General features: G+C 41.4%; 2 protein-coding genes across 2 annotated transcripts in view; one reads left to right on the forward strand and one right to left on the reverse strand.

Moving 5' to 3' along the window:
• LOC126938621 (eukaryotic translation initiation factor 1) overlaps nucleotides 1-17,573 on the forward strand; it is a 1,120,764-nt gene that overhangs the window by 205,041 nt on the left and 898,150 nt on the right. The window lies entirely within an intron of this gene.
• On the reverse strand, nucleotides 434-6,463 carry KRT24 (keratin 24). The gene is made up of 8 exons (XM_050762694.1): nucleotides 5,805-6,463; nucleotides 4,602-4,684; nucleotides 3,711-3,867; nucleotides 2,640-2,801; nucleotides 2,416-2,541; nucleotides 1,868-2,085; nucleotides 981-1,093; nucleotides 434-781 (listed from the first exon to the last, which is right to left on the reverse strand). Exons 1-8 carry the CDS (start codon nucleotides 6,408-6,410, stop codon nucleotides 678-680), a joined length of 1,569 nt encoding a protein of 522 aa, XP_050618651.1. The 5' UTR covers nucleotides 6,411-6,463; the 3' UTR covers nucleotides 434-677.

The following is a 17,573-nucleotide window of genomic DNA, read 5'->3' on the forward strand; positions in this document are numbered from 1 at the left end:
ACTTGGGGGATGGTACCCAAAGCCCCTGCATTATCTCTTTGTGAGAGTTTGAGCCTCTGCACCTGGAACTGTTTACTTTTCTGTAACTGTTTCTGTAACCAATTAATCTTTGTTAATTGGTTTGCCTGTTTCTGCTCCTGTAAAAATTGCTTCAGCTAAACTCCCCTCCCCTATTTAGACCACAGTATAAAAAGAAATCTAGCCCCTTCTTCGGGGCTGAGAGAATTTTGAGCTCCGGCCATCTCTCGGTCGCTGGCAATAAAAAGACTCCTGAATTAGTCTCAGAGTGTGGCTTTTCTCTATAACTCGCTTGGTTACAACAGGAAGATATAAACAATGAACTGATGTTAGTAATATAGTCATGCAGCTAGATCATCAATGATAGCTTCCTTCCTAGGTAAAATACTTTTTTAAAAAGTAAGTAATAATCAAATTAATTTGCAAAAGTAAATTTATTGAAGCAAAGAAACAATTAGAGCAAAGTTGTTAATTCAGCTATTTCAAGAGCATTCTAATGAGGAAAGAAGAAGATGCAGAAAAATTGGCTAGTCATCCATTTCTGGACTGAAGCTTTTCCTGAAATTATCCAGAAATATGCCTAGATTGATGCCATTTCTTCACTTGTGTCCTTGATTTTTTTTTTCTTTGAAAGACACTCTTGTTGATCTGGAAGTTCCTTATTTAACTTGCACCTCAGAAATACTGCTGACTTGAGACGAGACAACCTTGCCATCCACCAACTCCTCTATGATGGTCTTAGTCACTCTAGTCTTGCTTGAATCTGAAAATCATGGGATTGCAATGTCAGTCTGGCAACTATCACAGAAACACAGAGCAAGAGAAATGCAATCATATGCATTCAACATGTTCTCTCTGGGTAAGATTATGTAAACAATAGCAGACACTTTTAATATGACAAGCAAAGTATGCCTTTACTTTTAAATTACAGAATTATCATCAACATTAAAAAAAATGTCTACCTCGTCCTTGACCAGAACAACTTCCAGATCTTGAGTCACCAGATACCAGATCCCTGGATCCCATGTTTGTGGATCCTGAGTTTCTACCATCAAATTCTGCAAAACTAGAACCACTGGAGAAAAAAAAAGAATTGTTTTCCTTTGCAGTTTGCAAAGGCAGGAGAAACCCTCCGCCCCGGGGATTCCTCAAGATGAAGCTTTGGATGTGTTTTAATTGGATTGTGTCTGTTACTTTCTTGTTCAGCCTTGCACTCCTGGGCTCAAATGATCCTTCTGTCTCAGCCTCCCCAGTATCTGGGATTACAGGTGTGCACCACCATGCCCAGCTATTTTTTTTTTTGAGACAGGGTCTCGCTCTGTCACCCAGGCTAGAGTACAGTGGCATGATTACAGCTCACTGCGGCCTCAACCTCCTGGGTTCAAGTGATCCTCCCGCCTCAGTCCCCTGAGTAGCTGGGACTACAGGTGTGCACCACCACGCCTGGCTAATTTTTGTATTTTTAGTAGAGACAGGGTTTCACCATATTGGCCAGGCTGGTCTCGAACTCCTGACCTCATGTGATCTGCCTGCCTTGGCCTCCCAAAGTGCTGAGATTACAGGCACGAGCCACTGCGCCAGCCTTCAGCTAATTTTTTAAATATTATTTTTTGTAGAGACGGGGTTTTGCTTTGTTGCCCAAGCTGGTCTTGGACTCCTGGGCTCACATGATTCTCCCACCTCAGCCTCCCAAAGTGCTGGGATTACAGGCCTGAGCCACTGCACCCAGCTTGTGTCTGTTATTTTATTACTCTCTCTATATACAAGTCTACCCCCTGAGTCTCATTTTGGTTTTCTAAAATAAATTCACTAAGGTATGCATTTTAGTTTGTTCACGACTTTGGTTTACCCTCCCTCTCCATCGAGCAGGCGGCGGTAGGTCTCGATCTCCATCTCCAGGCGTGTCTTGATGTCCAGCAGTTGCTCGTACTCTGCGTTCTGGCATTTAGTCTCACCCCGGATCTGGCAGATCTCCTCCTCCAGGGCACTGACCTGTGTTTGAATTTCTGACAGCTGAGCCACGTAGCCAGCTTCTGTGTCAGCCAGGGTTCCTTCCAGGGAGCTTTTCTAAGAGAAAAAGCAAATAAAAAATTCATGATGAAAATAAATCATTGGATGATTTTTTTAAAATGCAATTTTATGTGGCACTAGAAGTGTAGCTTCGCCATATAACCTATATTGTTATATCATTGCCTCTTCAATTTTGGTTGGCACTTCTTTTTAAACTAAATCTTTTATGTGAAATAGAGTACATTAACTTTTAATGCTTTCTATAATCATAATGCAGTTCTCCTTAACACCGCCTTATTTATGTGCCTAGTGAACCTCTTGGCAAAGAAAGAAAATTGCACTTGCCTAACTCCCTGTTGGAAAATGTGAAAAGCTATTTGCACATACCATGGCCAGTTGGGACTGAAGCTCAATTTCCAGGGCTTGCAGGGTACGTTTCAGTTCTGTTATCTCATTCTTGGCAGAACTGGCTGCCCCAGCATCAGTGGAGATTTGTGCTTGTAGTGATGCACTCTAAATACAAATATAATGCAGCTGTTGTAGGCTGGTGAACGGAGCAGAAGCGGCTTGTGTGTGGCTACTGGCTTGGGTTCTCAGCAGAGAGGATGTACCTGCTTATTGAACTGCTCCTCAGCTTCTCGGCGGTTTTGCTCAGCCAGCTCCTCGTACCGCGCCCTCATGTCATTCAGTAATTTGGTCAGGTCGGTCCCCGGAGCAGCATTCATTTCTACAGTCACCTCCCCTCCAGAGCTTCCTTGCATACTCTTCATTTCCTAGCATGAAGGAAAAAAGACCATCGTGATGCAAATAGAAAAGCGATGACTTCCCAGGCCGGGCGTGGTGGCTCATGCCTGTAATCCCAGCACTTTGGGAGGCCGAGGTGGGCGCATCACGAGGTCAGGAGATCGAGACCATCCTGGCTAATGCGGTGAAATCCCGTCTCTACTAAAAATCCAAAAAAAAAAAAAAAGAAAAGCGATGATTTCCTAAAATGTGCCTAGACAACAATTTGGAAATAGGACACTGAAAGGAAAAAAAAAAAAAATCAAATCTAGATAGAATTTACTCATGATTACTTTTGTTTCCTGGTCATAGTGTGTGGGAAATTCACTTAGATAAAATTGAGTTTATTTTCCTTTTTTTTTTTTTTTTTTGAGACGGAGTCTTGCTCTGTCGCCCAGGCTGGAGTGCAGTGGCTTGATCTCGGCTCACTGCAACCTCCGCCTCCCCAGTTCAAGCGATTCTCCTGCCTTAGCCTCCTGAGTAGCTAGGATTGCAGGCACAACAGCTGGGCATTATCACACCCCGCTAATTTTTGTATTTTTAGTAGAGACGGAGTTTCACCATTTTGGTCAGGCTGGTCTCAAACTCCTGACCTTGTGATCTGCCTGCCTTGGCCTCCCAAAGTGCTGGGATTACAGGCATGAGCCACTGTGCCCGGCCTATTTTACTTTTTTAGAGACACACTATCTCTCTGTTGCTCAGGCTGGAATCCAGTGGCATGATCATAGCTCACTGTGGCCTCCAACTCCTGGGCTCGAGGGATCCCCCTGCCTCAGCCTCCAGAGTAGCTGAGACTACAGGCATGAGCCACTGCACCCAGCCAATTTTATTTGTATAGAATGCATGTGGGGAGAAATATGTTAGCGGGAGTTATTCATTTATGTAGAACATGTTCCTACCTCCTCGTGGTTCTTCTTCAGGTAGGCCAGCTCCTCGGTGAGACTCTCAATCTGCATCTCCAGGTCAGAGCGGGTCATAGTCAGGTCATCCAGGACTTTCCGCAGGCCATTGATGTCAGCCTCCACGGTCTGCCGGAGACACAGCTCGTTCTCATACCTGGAAGGGACAGCAGTAAGGCAAAAAGTACTGTAAGCTCACCTGGCCGTGTTTCAAAGAGTACCTTCCGTTCTTACATATTGAAAAACTTCTCACCTGTGGGCATTTTCATAAATAAAGGTTACTAAGTTTTCTCTTGGGAAATTTTCCCTTATAAAGAAAAATACCAGTGTAATATTAATTCTAATCATGTCTAACATTTTTTTTTTTTTTTTTTTTTTTTGAGACGAAGTCTCGCTCTGTCGCTCAGGCTGGAGTGCAGTGGCCGGATCTCAGCTCACTGCAAGCTCCGCCTCCCGGGTTCACGCCATTCTTCTGCCTCAGCCTCCTGAGTAGCTGGGACCACAGGCGCCCGCCACCTCGCCCGGCTAGTTTTTTTTTTTTTTGTATTTTTTTAGTAGAGACGGGGTTTCACCGTATTAGCCAGGATGGTCTTGATCTCCTGACCTCGTGATCCGCCCATCTCGGCCTCCCAAAGTGCTGGGATTACAGGCTTGAGCCACCGCGCCCGGCCAAACATTTTTTATAATAAAATTCTCGCTCTAAATTTGCCTCCTTCTTTTTTCTTTTTCTTTTTGATGAAATAATGGTCTAAAGTTTACCCTTGGGATGTTTGTAAATTTAGGTCATGATCTTCTAGTGTGTGTGTGTATATATATATGTATATTTATAAAATGAAATAAAATTTATTTTTTTCCCCATTACCCTTGTTTTCAAGTCTTTATGTTTCTTACTTCAATCTGAAGTCATCAGCAGCCAATCTGGCATTGTCAATCTGCAAAATGATCCCAGCATTTTCAACAGTGGCAGCAATGTTCTAAAAAAAGATGTTAATAGTAAGTGAATCACGAATGATTTTTACCTTGTGTCTGCATGCCTACCTGTAAGGGTAGATGTTGCCTGTGTTATTAGCTCTTTTTGTGTGTGTGTGTGTAGAGATAGAGTCTCGCTCTGTTGCCCAGGCTGGAGTGCAGTGGCGAGATCTCGGCTCAACTGCAATCTCTGCCTCCCAGGTTCAAGTGATTCTTGCGCCTCAGCCTCCTGATTAGCTGGGATTATAGGTGCGTGCCACTATGCCCAGCTAATTTTTTTTGTATGTGTATTTTTAGTAGACATGGGATTTCACCATGTTGGCCAGGCTGATCTCAAATTCCTGACCTCAAGTGATTTGCTGGCCTGAGCCTCCCAAAGTGCTGGGATTACAGGTGTGAGCCACAGTGCCTGGCCTGTGTTATTAGCTCTTAAAGGTGACTTGCTTTGCAAACTTACTTAGTAATGACACCTGTATATCTGGGGCTGGTATATTTAGGACTACAACTTTCTGCAAAAAGATAACCGTTTGCACATTTATTGGACTAGGCACAGGAACCTGTTTTACAGGATATAGCCCTCTGCATATTTCTGCTACTTTGTTAGATTATCTCATGCACTTTTTCAGGAAATAGTGCAAAAATTGTATTTCGCTTCCAAAAAAGTCTTTAAAAATTTATTTCCCATACAAAAGTGGCTAAACATTTTAGATTCTACTACATTCTTATGTAATGTTTGCACCAGATTTTCTAGGAAGAAAAATCATCCTAAAGAATATTTAAATCTAGTAAGACAATAAAATATGTCAGTCTGTCAGAATTCATCATAAATAATTAAACTAATGTTGACTCACTGCTGTCATTCTTATATATAAATGATAATTAGCTGCCTGGTATTGTATAAGTTTTCCTCTTATGTAGAAATACTGAAACTGAGATGGAAACAGAAAATTAATGTCACATAAAGTATTATAATAATTAAGACACATCAGGTCCCACTTTGCATGTGTAACAAGCAAATATGTTTTCAAATAATTTCTTAACTTAAAATTTTCATTATAGTACATGATCCGAAAAGAAGTGAAAGATCCACAAATACTAGAAACTCAGGCACAGATAGAGTCTCACCTGGTTTCTGAGCTCTTCAATTATTGAATAGTATTTGCTATAATCTCTTCCAGATCCACCATCTCCAGACCCAGGCCCGTATTTGTCATACCACTCCTTGATTTTGTTCTCCAGATCAGTGTTAGCCTCCTCCAGGGCTCTGACCTTGTCTAGGTAATTGGCCAAGCGGTCATTGAGGTTCTGCATGGTTTGCTTTTCCCCTCCAGAGAAAAGCCCCCCATTGCCAACACCACCTCCCATACCACCACCATAGCTGTAGAAGCCTCCACTGCTGAATCCAGAACTCCCACAGAATCCAGAACCCCTGCCAAATCCAGAGACCCCGCCAAAGCTAGAACCCCCACCAAATCCTGCCCCAGAGCCTGAAGCTCCCCGAAAACCACCCCCTACTGAGCAGCTACCAAAGCCCCCTCCAAAGCTGCCCCCGAAAGCACTGCTAGACCCCCCACTCAGGCCACAGCCGCCGGTTCCTCCTCGGAAGCCCCGGGCCGAGCTGCCCCCCAGACCACATCTGCTTCCACCACTGAAGCTGCTTCCAGCAGCAGACACCCTGGCTGAGCTGCTGCCTCCAGCCCTGGAGGAGGAGACACGAGTCGAGCGAGACATCGTGCTCCTGCAAACGTGAGCTTGTCCAGGCGAATAGGAGAGGTGATGACAAACGATGTATTCAAGGCTGCCTTTTTGGCCTATATATACACACTTTGAGGGTGTTCCTTTTCTCTGTCACTTCTTAATCCTTGTTACAGTTTTGGTAATCCGTAATTGGATAATTTCTTTTTCTTGAACACTTCTCTGAAGTTAGGTCAGAGCCCTGGGGCATTTACTATACCCATAAAAAAAAAGAATAAGGTGGAGCAAAACAAAAAAATTTTCAGAATTACAGTTTTAATCTTTCAGAGGTTTTGATGACTGGTAACTTTTCTCTGGAAGTGTAGTTCTATTAAATTTGCTTCATGATTTCACATTTGCAGAGAATATCTCCAGGTTAACAAATGTAATCGAAATACTTAATATGATGAGAATAAAAATTTCCCATCAATCATGTAACTTTTTTATTCATATTGTTCTCAAAAGTTGAAATTAGCTTTCACATCAGCAATAATTTCAGATTTGATTAAGCATCCATCTCTTTGATTATTTCAATCAGCATGTTTTTTAAGGTTGTTGAAGTTTGTGATTTTAAGTTATTGCTTTCTTTTTTTTTTGTATTTTGTACAACATACAAAAAGCATATAAGTTGTAAAAATTATGTTTTTATATAGTTCATAAGAAAAACATAAATAATGGTTTTCCAGGCAAGTATTATTAGATCTCAGCAACATGTTTATTCAAGTAGCTAATGTCTAAGAAAAACTGAAAAGTTTTTAGGCAGATCATTTAAATGTGCTTTTCTTTCTGATTGAATTCTAGTCTGATAAAAAGAGAGTAACTTCCTTTTTGAGTCACATTTCAAGAAATGAAGAGATGATGCTGATACTTCCTGCCTTCATTTTAAAGATAAAAGAGGATTTGTATCTACTTCTGATAACTAGTGTTACAATTGGAGTGATTTTATAGATTCTGAACCCTCCTGAGTTCCCTTTGTGCTTCATGGTTTTTTGTCCCTTTGTACTTTAGACTGTTTCCATTCATGTCTTCCAGTCACTTCACTGGTTTAATAGTGTCTTTTTGAAAGACAGATACTGTATAATTCCAGTACTATGAGGTGCCTAGAGTAGTCAAATTCATAGAGACAGAAAGTAGAATGGGAGTTGCCAGTGGTTGAAGGGTTGGGGATAGACAGTTGTTGCTTACTGGGCATAGAATTTAGTTTTGCAATATGAAAAGAGTTTGGGACATTGGCTGCACAACAATGTCAGTGCATTTAAGACTACTGAACTGTAAACTTATAAATGATTAAGATGATGTTTATGTTATATGTATTTTACCACCATTTTAAAAAAGTCTTAAAAAACAAATGCTTCCAGAAATACTTTGTATCCTCCTTAGCTTCAAACTTAAGTAGCTGACTTTTGTTTATTTAAGAATTTTTTCCTTATTTTGCCAGTCTCTGTTAAACTATGTGCATACCTTAATCTTTATATTCAATCATTTGTTAAACAATGTTCTCCTTTTAATTCTTCCTTAAATTGTATTTGATTGGGACACGTGATTAAATAAGTGATGATTCCCTTTACCATGTAGCTCTTATGTGGCTTTTGTGCTCTCCCTGTACTGTTTTCACAGGAGTGTGATGTTACTCTTCTTCATATTTAAGGTGACATGTCTCCAAGGGGTACAAAGTGTACAAACTTTTAAATTGTTAAGCTGGGAGTAATTTTTATAACGCCCTTCTAAAGTAGCTAAAAAATGCACCACACATAATGTGTTGGTCATCCTGCCTCGCCCATCCCTAAAGCTATGAAACCAAAGAAACCTAAACCCTAATGATTAAATGGTATGCAAATACTGGCAATGGGAGGAACAGTCACAGAGTTTTTCTCCCTTTTAAAACTGTGAAATGTAATCTTTCCGTTTTCATAAAGACTTGCATTTGGCTGAGAGCACGTTTAAATCCCAGTTCCTTGGGAGGCTGAAGCAGGAGAATTGCTTGAAGCCGTGATTGGGCCACTGCACTACAGCCTGGGCAACAGTGTGAGACTCCATCTCAAAAAAAAAAAAAAAAAAAAAAAAAAAAAAGAGAGAGAGAGAGACAGATTGAATCTTAGGTGTGTCTGGGCTCCCAGTTCAAATTTTGAATAGTTTGTGATTAGAAGTTTATTTTTACCTGTAAAGAATCATATAAAAGCTATATTTCCTTATAGAATACGATTTCAGTAATAAGTGCAGAATGATTTGCAGATAATAACCATCAATTTGTGTGTGTGTGTGTGTGTGTGTGGGATAGATTACTAGTATTTAAATATTTTTCGGATTAATATATTGCGGGTTTTTAGACTAGTAGGAAAACCAAATACTGAAATGCATGGCCTATGGCTCCTGATGGATCTTTACAGATTTGAGAAGAGAACTTGGGGATTCTATCTTCTGTTCATTCGAGAAAATATTCTGTTGTGTGTTTTTCAGGTAGAAGCGTCAGATCAGAGTAGTTAAGGGAAGTTGCTGGGTTTAGAGTATTTGTTGAATGTTGACAAAACTTTCTGTGGCAGACAGTAAAAAAGAAGGGAAAGTATATATTTAAAAAAATTTTAACTTTTAACTTTTGTGGGTGCATAGTAGGTATATAGATTTATGGGGTACATGAGATATTTTGATATAGGTGTACATATCCCATCAGGGTAAATGGGTACCCATCACCTCAAGCACTTATCCTTTGTGTTACAAACATTCCAATTATACTAATTTTTAGTTATTATAAATTATACAAGTAAATTATTATTGATTATAGTCACTCTGTTATGCTATGAGATACTAGGTCTTATTCATTTTTTCTAACTATTTTTTGTACTCATCAAGTGTCCTCACTTTCCCCCTCCTCCCCCATTTCCCTTCCTAGCGTCTGATAATCATCATGCTACTCTCTATCTTCATGAGTTCAATTGTTTTAATTTTTAGCTCCCACAAGTAAGTGAGAATACACAGTTTGTCTTTCTGTGCTTGGCTTATTTCACTTAACATAATGACCTCCGGTTTCATCTACGTTGTTGCAAATGACAGGATCTCATTCTTTTCATGCCTGAATAGTACTCCATTGTGTATATGTGCCACTTTTTTTTTTTTTTTTTAAGACAGGTTTCACTCTTGTCGCCCAGACTTGAGTGCAATGGCGCGATCTCAGCTCACTGCAACCTCCACCTCCCGTGTTCAAGCTGCCTCAGCTCCTGCCTCAGCTCCCCGAGTAGCTGGGATTACAGGCGCCCACCATCACTCCAAGCTAATTTTTGTATTTTTAGTAGAGACGGGGTTTCACCACATTGGCCAGGCTGATCTTGAACTCCTGACCTCATGATCCGCCTCCTTGGCTTCCCAAAGTGCTGGGATTACAGGCGTGAGCCACCGCGCCTCGACTGTGCCACTTTTTCTTTATCCATTCTACTGTCGACGGACGCTTAGGTTGCTTCTAAATCTTGGCTATTGTGAATAGTGCTGTAATAAGCATGGGAGTGCAGATATCTCTTTAATACACCAATTTTCTTTCTTTTGGACACATTGGAAAGTGTAGATTTAATGTGTGAACAGTCTCTTTGCAATGCCTTTGCAATGTGACAGATAGTAGATAGACAGTAAATATTCCTTGAATTAGTAAGAACTAACATGGCCTGATTGTCTTCATGAACAACTTGGGTCACTGATTACTTTAGTTTTTTACTATGTGTTGTGTTTTGTTTTCTGAATCTTTATGCTCGACTTCTGGGTTAGTGATTCTCAGCGTGTGCTGGTGGAGAGCGGGGCTTGGCAGTTAAGAGGATATGTTGTTTGGGAAGAGGGTAGAAAGGTCAGGCAAGAGTCAACCGGGGACCTTGCTGTAGGGAATCATTGTTTGGGCCAGCTTCCAGCTGATGCCTGCTGTAGGCACCGCCAGGCTCAACTACTTGGAAAAGAAAAAAGGTTTTGCAATAATAACATGACCAAGAACTCACTCCAGTAGATCTAGCACCACCCATGGATGGATTGGGTGTGCCATTGTCACACCCCAGAAATCCACCAATTCTGTGGCTGTTTCTCTTCCTGCACCACTTTCTCTCCTTCCCCATCACCCTCATCCATTCTTTCTCTTCCTGGTTTCACTTAAATGCGTCTATTTGAAGGCTTTCTCTTCTCCACCAGGAAGCATCTGCTTGGTCATGCCATTTTGCCAAATTTTCTTCTGGGAGAAAAATCACCTGGCTTTGTTCTTGTATGTGAGTGCTTTCAAATCTCTAAATAACTCAATTCTCTATGTTTCCTGAAGATCATTCTGTGAGTTTATGGAGAGTTAAGATAATGGGTGAGCGACTTTGTGGGGGTTGGGATGCTTTGTCCTCCAGGGTCCACAGTCAAGACAGTTTGAAGTAAGCACAGTTTTCAAGGATTGACTCTGCTTAAAAAGTCCTTTTGTGCCTTTCTTCATACCAGACAGACAGTAGTCATCTCTTCAGAGAATCCAAAAGCATGAACAACCCGGATCATAACTTGAGCAGTAGGGCCCAGCCCCCGTGCCTCTTGCCAATGCTAAGTCCATACACTGGGCCTTCCTGCTCTGTCTCTTCAAGGTTGACCCCTCAACCTCCTGCTGCCCTCTGATGTCAGAGAAGCTGTAAATCTTTGGTCAAGGAATCCAGGGCTTAAATAGTAGCTTCACAGCAAAAGAATGGCATGGTATTTTATATAAGATCATATTGTATATGATGGTATTTTATATGATAGGCTCAGAAGAGAGCTTCATCAGTCTCATGTCTCTTGTCCTCTGTCCACCAGAACTATAACACAACATTTGAGAACAGTTGATGTCTCTCGACCAAGCTACCGTGTCCTCATCTGTAAAATTATTATATTGGTCTATCCACTTTTCAGGTTCCCTTCCAGCTCTAATTTTTAGCAATCCAGTAATTAAATGTATTACTTCTCTGATTTAGAAAGTGTTTTATATTATAATTAGGAGGGATTTTCTTTTTTTCTCTTCTTTTCCATTTTTTTTTCTTTTTTTGAGACAGTTTCGCTCGTGTTGCCCAGGCTGGAGTACAATGGCATGATCTTGGCTCACTGTAACCTCTGCCTCCTGGGTTCAAGTAATTCTCCTGTCTCAGCCTCCTGAGTAGCTGGGACTACAGGCATGCACCACCACGCCCGGCTAATTTTGTATTTTTAGTAGAGACGGGGTTTCTCCATGTTGGTCAGGCTGGTCTGGAACTCCCGACTTCAGGTGATCTGCCTGCCTTGGCCTCCCAAAATGCTGGGATTACAGGCATGAGCCACTGCACCCAGCCAGGAGGGATTTTCTTTATTAGAGCATTAGCTGCAAAAGTTCACTGCTTATACTTGAGGACTGGGTAAAGTGGAAATTGTGCCTAGAGATCTCCTTAACTGGCCTGTATGTGTCTACTCCAAGGAAAGCTCTCATAAAGGCATCCAACTGAGGAAAGCGATACTCGCCTAGAAATTCTTTCAAGACAATGTTCTTGATCAGAGTTACAATTAGAACTAAACAATAAAAAAGACAATCAGAAAAATCTTTGTGTGTTGATACCTTCTCTTAGATAACTGTGGTATAAAGGGAAATATATATTAATGATGAGAGTGTCTTTTGAATACTGATGAAATGGCTTGTGGCCTCTCAATGGCTTCAGGATGAGGACTGGTCTCCAGAGGACCAAGGCTTGATTAGAAGCTTAGAACTTTCAGCCACATCTCCTAATCTTTGGGGAGGGGAGAGGGGCTGGGTATTGAGTTAATCACAAATAGCCAGACTCATGTCTATGTCATGAAACCTACATAACCCTTAAGTCAGGGGTCCCCAGACCCTGGGAATTGTATGAAGGAACTGGGCCACACAGCCAGAGGTGAGTGGAGGCTGCGCAAGTATTTCCGTCTGAGCTCCACCTCCTGTCAGATCAGCAGTGGCATTAGATTCTCATAGGAGCATGAACCCTATTGTGAACCGCGCTTGTGAGGGATCTAGGTTGTGGGCTCCTTATGAGAATCTAAATGCCTGATAATCTGTCACTGTCTCCCATCACCCCCAGATGGGACTGTCTAGTTTCAGGAAAACAAACTCAGGGCTCCCACTGATTCTATGTTATGGTGAGTTGTATAATTATTTCATTTTATATTACAATGTAATAATGATAATAGAAATAAAGTACGTAATAAATGTAATGTGCTTGAATCGTCCCAAAACCATTCCGCCCACCTGGTCTATGGAAAAATTGTTTTCCACAAAACCAGAGCCTGGTGCCAAAAAGGTTGGGGACTACTGCTTTAAATAATGGGGCTTCGAAAGCTTCTGGGTTGATGAACATGTGGAGGTACTGGGAGTATGGCATGTGCAGAGAGGGCATGGAAGTTCTGTGCCTGTTCCTCCATATCCTGCCCTATTTATCCTTTCCATTTAACTGCTCTTGAGTTGGATCCTTTATAATAAACTGGTAATAGTAGGCAAAATGTTTTCCTGAATCCCATGAGCCATTCTAGAAATTATCCAAACTGAAGTGGGGAAAATTGTGGAAACCCCAAACTTTGTAGCAAATTAGAGGTGTGGGTAACCTGGTGTACAAATCTGTTCTTGCACTGCTATAAATAAATAAATAAATACCTGAAACTGGGTAATCTATAAAGAAATTGGCTCACAGTTCTGTAGGGCATACAGGAAGCATGATGCTGGCATCTGCTTTGCTTCTGGGGAGGCCTCAGGAAACTTATAATGATGGCAGAAGGCAAAGGAGAAGCAGACATGTCTCATATGGCCGGAGCAGGAGCAAGAGAGAGAGTGAGGAGATTCCACACACTTCTAAACAACCAGATCTCACAAAAACTCATTCACTGTCACAAACACAGTACCAAGGTGGGGATGGTGTTAAACCATGAGAAGTGGCCCCCATGATTCAATCACCTCCCACCAGGCCCCACTTCCAGCATTGGGGATTACATTTCAACATGATATTTGGTGGGGACACAGATCCAAACCACATCATCTGGAGACCTGATACTTGTGACTAGCATCTACAGTGAGGGCAGTCTTGTGAGACAGAGCTTTTCAACTTGCAGAGTCTAACACTAATTCCAGATAGTTAGTGTCAGAATTGAATTGAATGTTAGGATACACACCTGGGTATCACAGGAAAAAAAGAGGCCTTTTATGACTGTTGGACCAAATATGACAAACCAGAAAGTAGTGAAAAAGTCCAGGCATGGTGGCTTATGCCTGTAATCCCAGTCCTTTGGGAGGCCAAGGCAGGAGGATCGCTTGAGCCTATGAATTTGAAGCTGCAGTGAGCTATGATTGTGCCACCGCACTCCACTCTGGGTTACAGAGCAAGACCACATCTCTTAAAAAAAAAAAAAAACAAAACAAAAACGTAAAAAGAAAAGCACTTCATACCTGGTCTTTTGGGATATAGCTAACTTTGAACAATAAAGAAAATTTATAGCTTCTAATGGCTGCATTGTTACAAAAGAAAGACCACAGATGAAGAAATTTAGTATAAAAATTTCTTTTAAAGAACAGCAAGATAAACTAAAAATTATAAAAATAAATTGTAAAAATAAATGCTGAAATTATTCAAACAGAAAAGAAAAAAATACATAAATACGTTGAAAAGCTGATCCTTTTAGAGATCGATTAAATAGACAACCTCTTCATGAGCCTGATTAGGAAAAGAGAGAGAGGTCCAAAACACACAAGGTTGGAAGTGGGAAAGAGACATAACTGGGTATAGAACAGATTAAAATAATTATAAGAGAATACCACATATAAGGCAATGGCAGCACTCTTGGAGACTTTTCTGGTAGTTAGTCAAATTATTATTACCCAGTGGGTGATCTCTGTGCTCATCAGACCAGTCCTGGCAAGACTCACCCCAGGCACAGTGACAGGGACAGGCTGGGGTGCTCAGCCTACCTGCAGTGGCCCTGGGGCTTGGTGGGAGAGAAGGGGCACAGGGCTTACCCTAGGAGGAGAGGGCCCTGGAGAAGCCATGGCAAAACTGTGACTGGGGTTGGGCAGAGCTGATCAGAGTCTGCAGATTTGAGCTGGGCATAAGAGGCTGTGGGATTAGGACACAGGGGACATCCATATTGTTACCAGAACGTGGAGAAGAGCCAGTAGGAATACTGTCTATGAAGCCAGATCCTTCCAGAAAGGGAGAAAAGGAACAGGACTCAGTTGTGATGTGGAGGCTGACTAGATGGAGTGAGGAGAAGGTCCCAGCAAGCAGTTGTGCTTCTCTTTTGGTGCCTGTACCCTAGAGGGAGACGGAGAAACCAGGTGCCCAGGAAACCTTGGTTGAAGGGTGCCAGGTAAGCCCGTGTCCTTCCCACAGTGGCATTCAACAGCAAGTCCAGGACCTACCATTACCTTTCTGTGTGTAGAGTGGACACAAGCACATATTTCTAACGAGGACTAATGGATGATCTTTAGGTACAAACTTGTGACCCATTCATTGGAGGTGACTAGATGTTTCTAGAAGTACTTTTGATGTGACTGATCTTGGAGCAAGGCCTCAAATCACACCTTATTCTGTTCTTTTTATGTATGCAAATTTTACCACTTTTCAAGGGCTATCTCTTCTGGAACACTCCAATCCTTAATTTACCAGTTTTTCCTTCTCCCCGCATAATTTTTTTTTCTTATTATTCTTACAGTTTCTACCACATTACTTATCGCTTGGTCCTTCTTGTATTTTTCTTTGACAATAAAAAAGGAGAGGCCGGGCGTGGTGGCTCGCGCCTGTAATCCCAGCACTTTGGGAGGCCGAGGTGGGTGGATCATGAGGTCAGGAGATCGAGACCATCCTGGCTAACACGGTGAAACCCCGTCTCTACTGAAAATACAAAAAATTAGCTTGGTGTGGTGTCACGTGCCTGTAGTCCCAGCTACTCGGGAGGCTGAGGCAGGAGAATTGCTTGAACTGGGGAGGTGGAGGTTGCAGTGAGCTGAGATCTTGCCACTGCACTCCAGCCTGGGCGACAGAGTGAGACACCATCTCAAACAAAACAAAACAAAACAAAACAAAACAAAACGGAGAGTATTCATTTAAAAAAATTTAAACATACAGATGGTTTATCTTTAAAGATTTTTAAATTTTACAAGTTCTACAGTTTATTTCAGAAAAATAAGAAAATGTATGTAAACAAGCAGCAGGAAATAAAGATCACTCATAATTTCACTATCCCAAAATAGTCACTGTTAACATTTGGATGTATATTGGTTTTGCTTTTTTTTAAAACAAAAAGAAAAGTAAGTACAGTGATATGGTTTGGGCCTGTGTCCCTATCCAAATCTCACGGTGAAATGTAATCCCTGATGCTGAAGGTGGGGCCTGGTAGAAGGTGATTGGATCATTGCGCGGGGGGCAGTTTCTCACAGTTTAACACCATCCCTCCCCCAGGTGCTGTTACTGTGATAGTGAGTTCTTGTGAAATGTGATTGTTTAAAGGTGTGTGGCACCTCCCTGCCCCCTCTCCCTCCCATTCTGGTCATGTGAGACATACCAGCTTCCCCTCCACCTTCTGCCATGATTGTAAGTTTTCTGAGGATTCTCCAGAAGCAGGAGCTGCTATGCTTCCTGCACAGCCTGCAGAACCGTAAGCCAATTAAACCTTTTTTCTTTACAAATTAGCCAGTCTCGGATATTTCTTTACAGCAGTGTGAGAACAGACTAACACATACAGTGTTAATATACGTGTAATTATGTTCTTATAAAAGCGAATCATACTGTACATATTGTCTTAAAACTCTGGTTTTTATTTCTCAATAGACCATTGACATCTTTTTAGGTCAATACATGAACTTGAACATTCTTAGTGGCTGTGTGACCGTCCTTTGATGGACTTTGATGGGTGTTTCATAACTTAGCCTATTGATTCTTCATTGTTGAATATTTTATTATAGCTAACTTTTCACTATAATAAACAGCTGAGAGGAGTACACATATATTAATAATTAATTATGTAAGAATAAATTCCTAGAAATGAAACTGCTGGCTCTAAGGATATGCTCTTTTCTTAAAAAGGCTTTTGATACCTGTTGCTGAATTGTTTTCTTAAAGGTTTTGCTAGTTTACACTCCATCCAGCAAGGTATTAGTGACTTTTCCCTACACCCTGGCTAAAATAGGTATTTATTGTTATTAAACAAATTGGGCCTGTTTTGATGCTGAACATGGCATCTCATTATTTTAATTTGCCTTTCTTTGATTACAAGAGATGTTGGACATCATCACTTTTTAATGTTTGTTGGCGATTCGTATTTTATGAATTTCTTGTGTGTATCATGTATCCATTTCTTACTGATAGGGTTGTCTCTGTTCCTGAGTTTATATATTGGGGACATCAGCTCTTGGATGGCTGTATATGACAAGTGCAGTGAAAACCCTGGGTACCATGTGGCATTGCTGAAAATCTAGACTTAAAGTGATTGGCTGTTGGCTTCCATTCTACATGCAGCCCCAAAGAGGGTAGGCTAAAGTTCTTATCCTCTAGAGTGTTGGGGGGGATATATGGCAGGTGGGCAGGCGGATGGGGTGGCTAGGGAGAAGATGGGGGAATGGGGAGGCTGAGGATGAGTCAGGGCAACTGAACAGGCTGCCCATTCCTGGAACTGCTGCTTTCTTGGAAATCTGCAAATCCCCCAATCTTGATTTTAGACAGATAAGACAGCAGACAGCAGGTGGTGCCAAACTGCAGCTAGGGCATAGTGATTTAAATCGTGCGGTCCACATCTGGACTCTGTGGTCTGGCTGCACAGGCTTCCCTTGGTGTTGGAATAGGTTTTCACCATACTTCACTAAATTTATTTTTTCTTTTGCTTCTTATTTCACATTATTTTCTTGATATAAATCTGTCCTCCTTTCCCTTCACGATGTTTTTGTTTTTGATGAAACAAGCCATCACCCTTCCCCAAATACATAATTAAAAAAATTTAAAGTCTGTAACAGTTTATTTTCTTTTATTTCTGCAATGTCTGTAGAATTTATTTTGGTGTGTGTGATATAACTATCCAACATCCTCCTTAGCCTCATTCCCATCCTGACTTCCACCCCTTAGTTAGCTAGTTATTTCAGCAGCCTTTGTTGAATGATCTACTTGTCCACAACTGATGTGAAAATGTCATTCTTACATACAGATGGGCCTT

This window comes from Macaca thibetana, chromosome 16, assembly GCF_024542745.1.
Source record: "Macaca thibetana thibetana isolate TM-01 chromosome 16, ASM2454274v1, whole genome shotgun sequence".
Classification (NCBI taxonomy): domain Eukaryota; kingdom Metazoa; phylum Chordata; class Mammalia; order Primates; family Cercopithecidae; genus Macaca; species Macaca thibetana.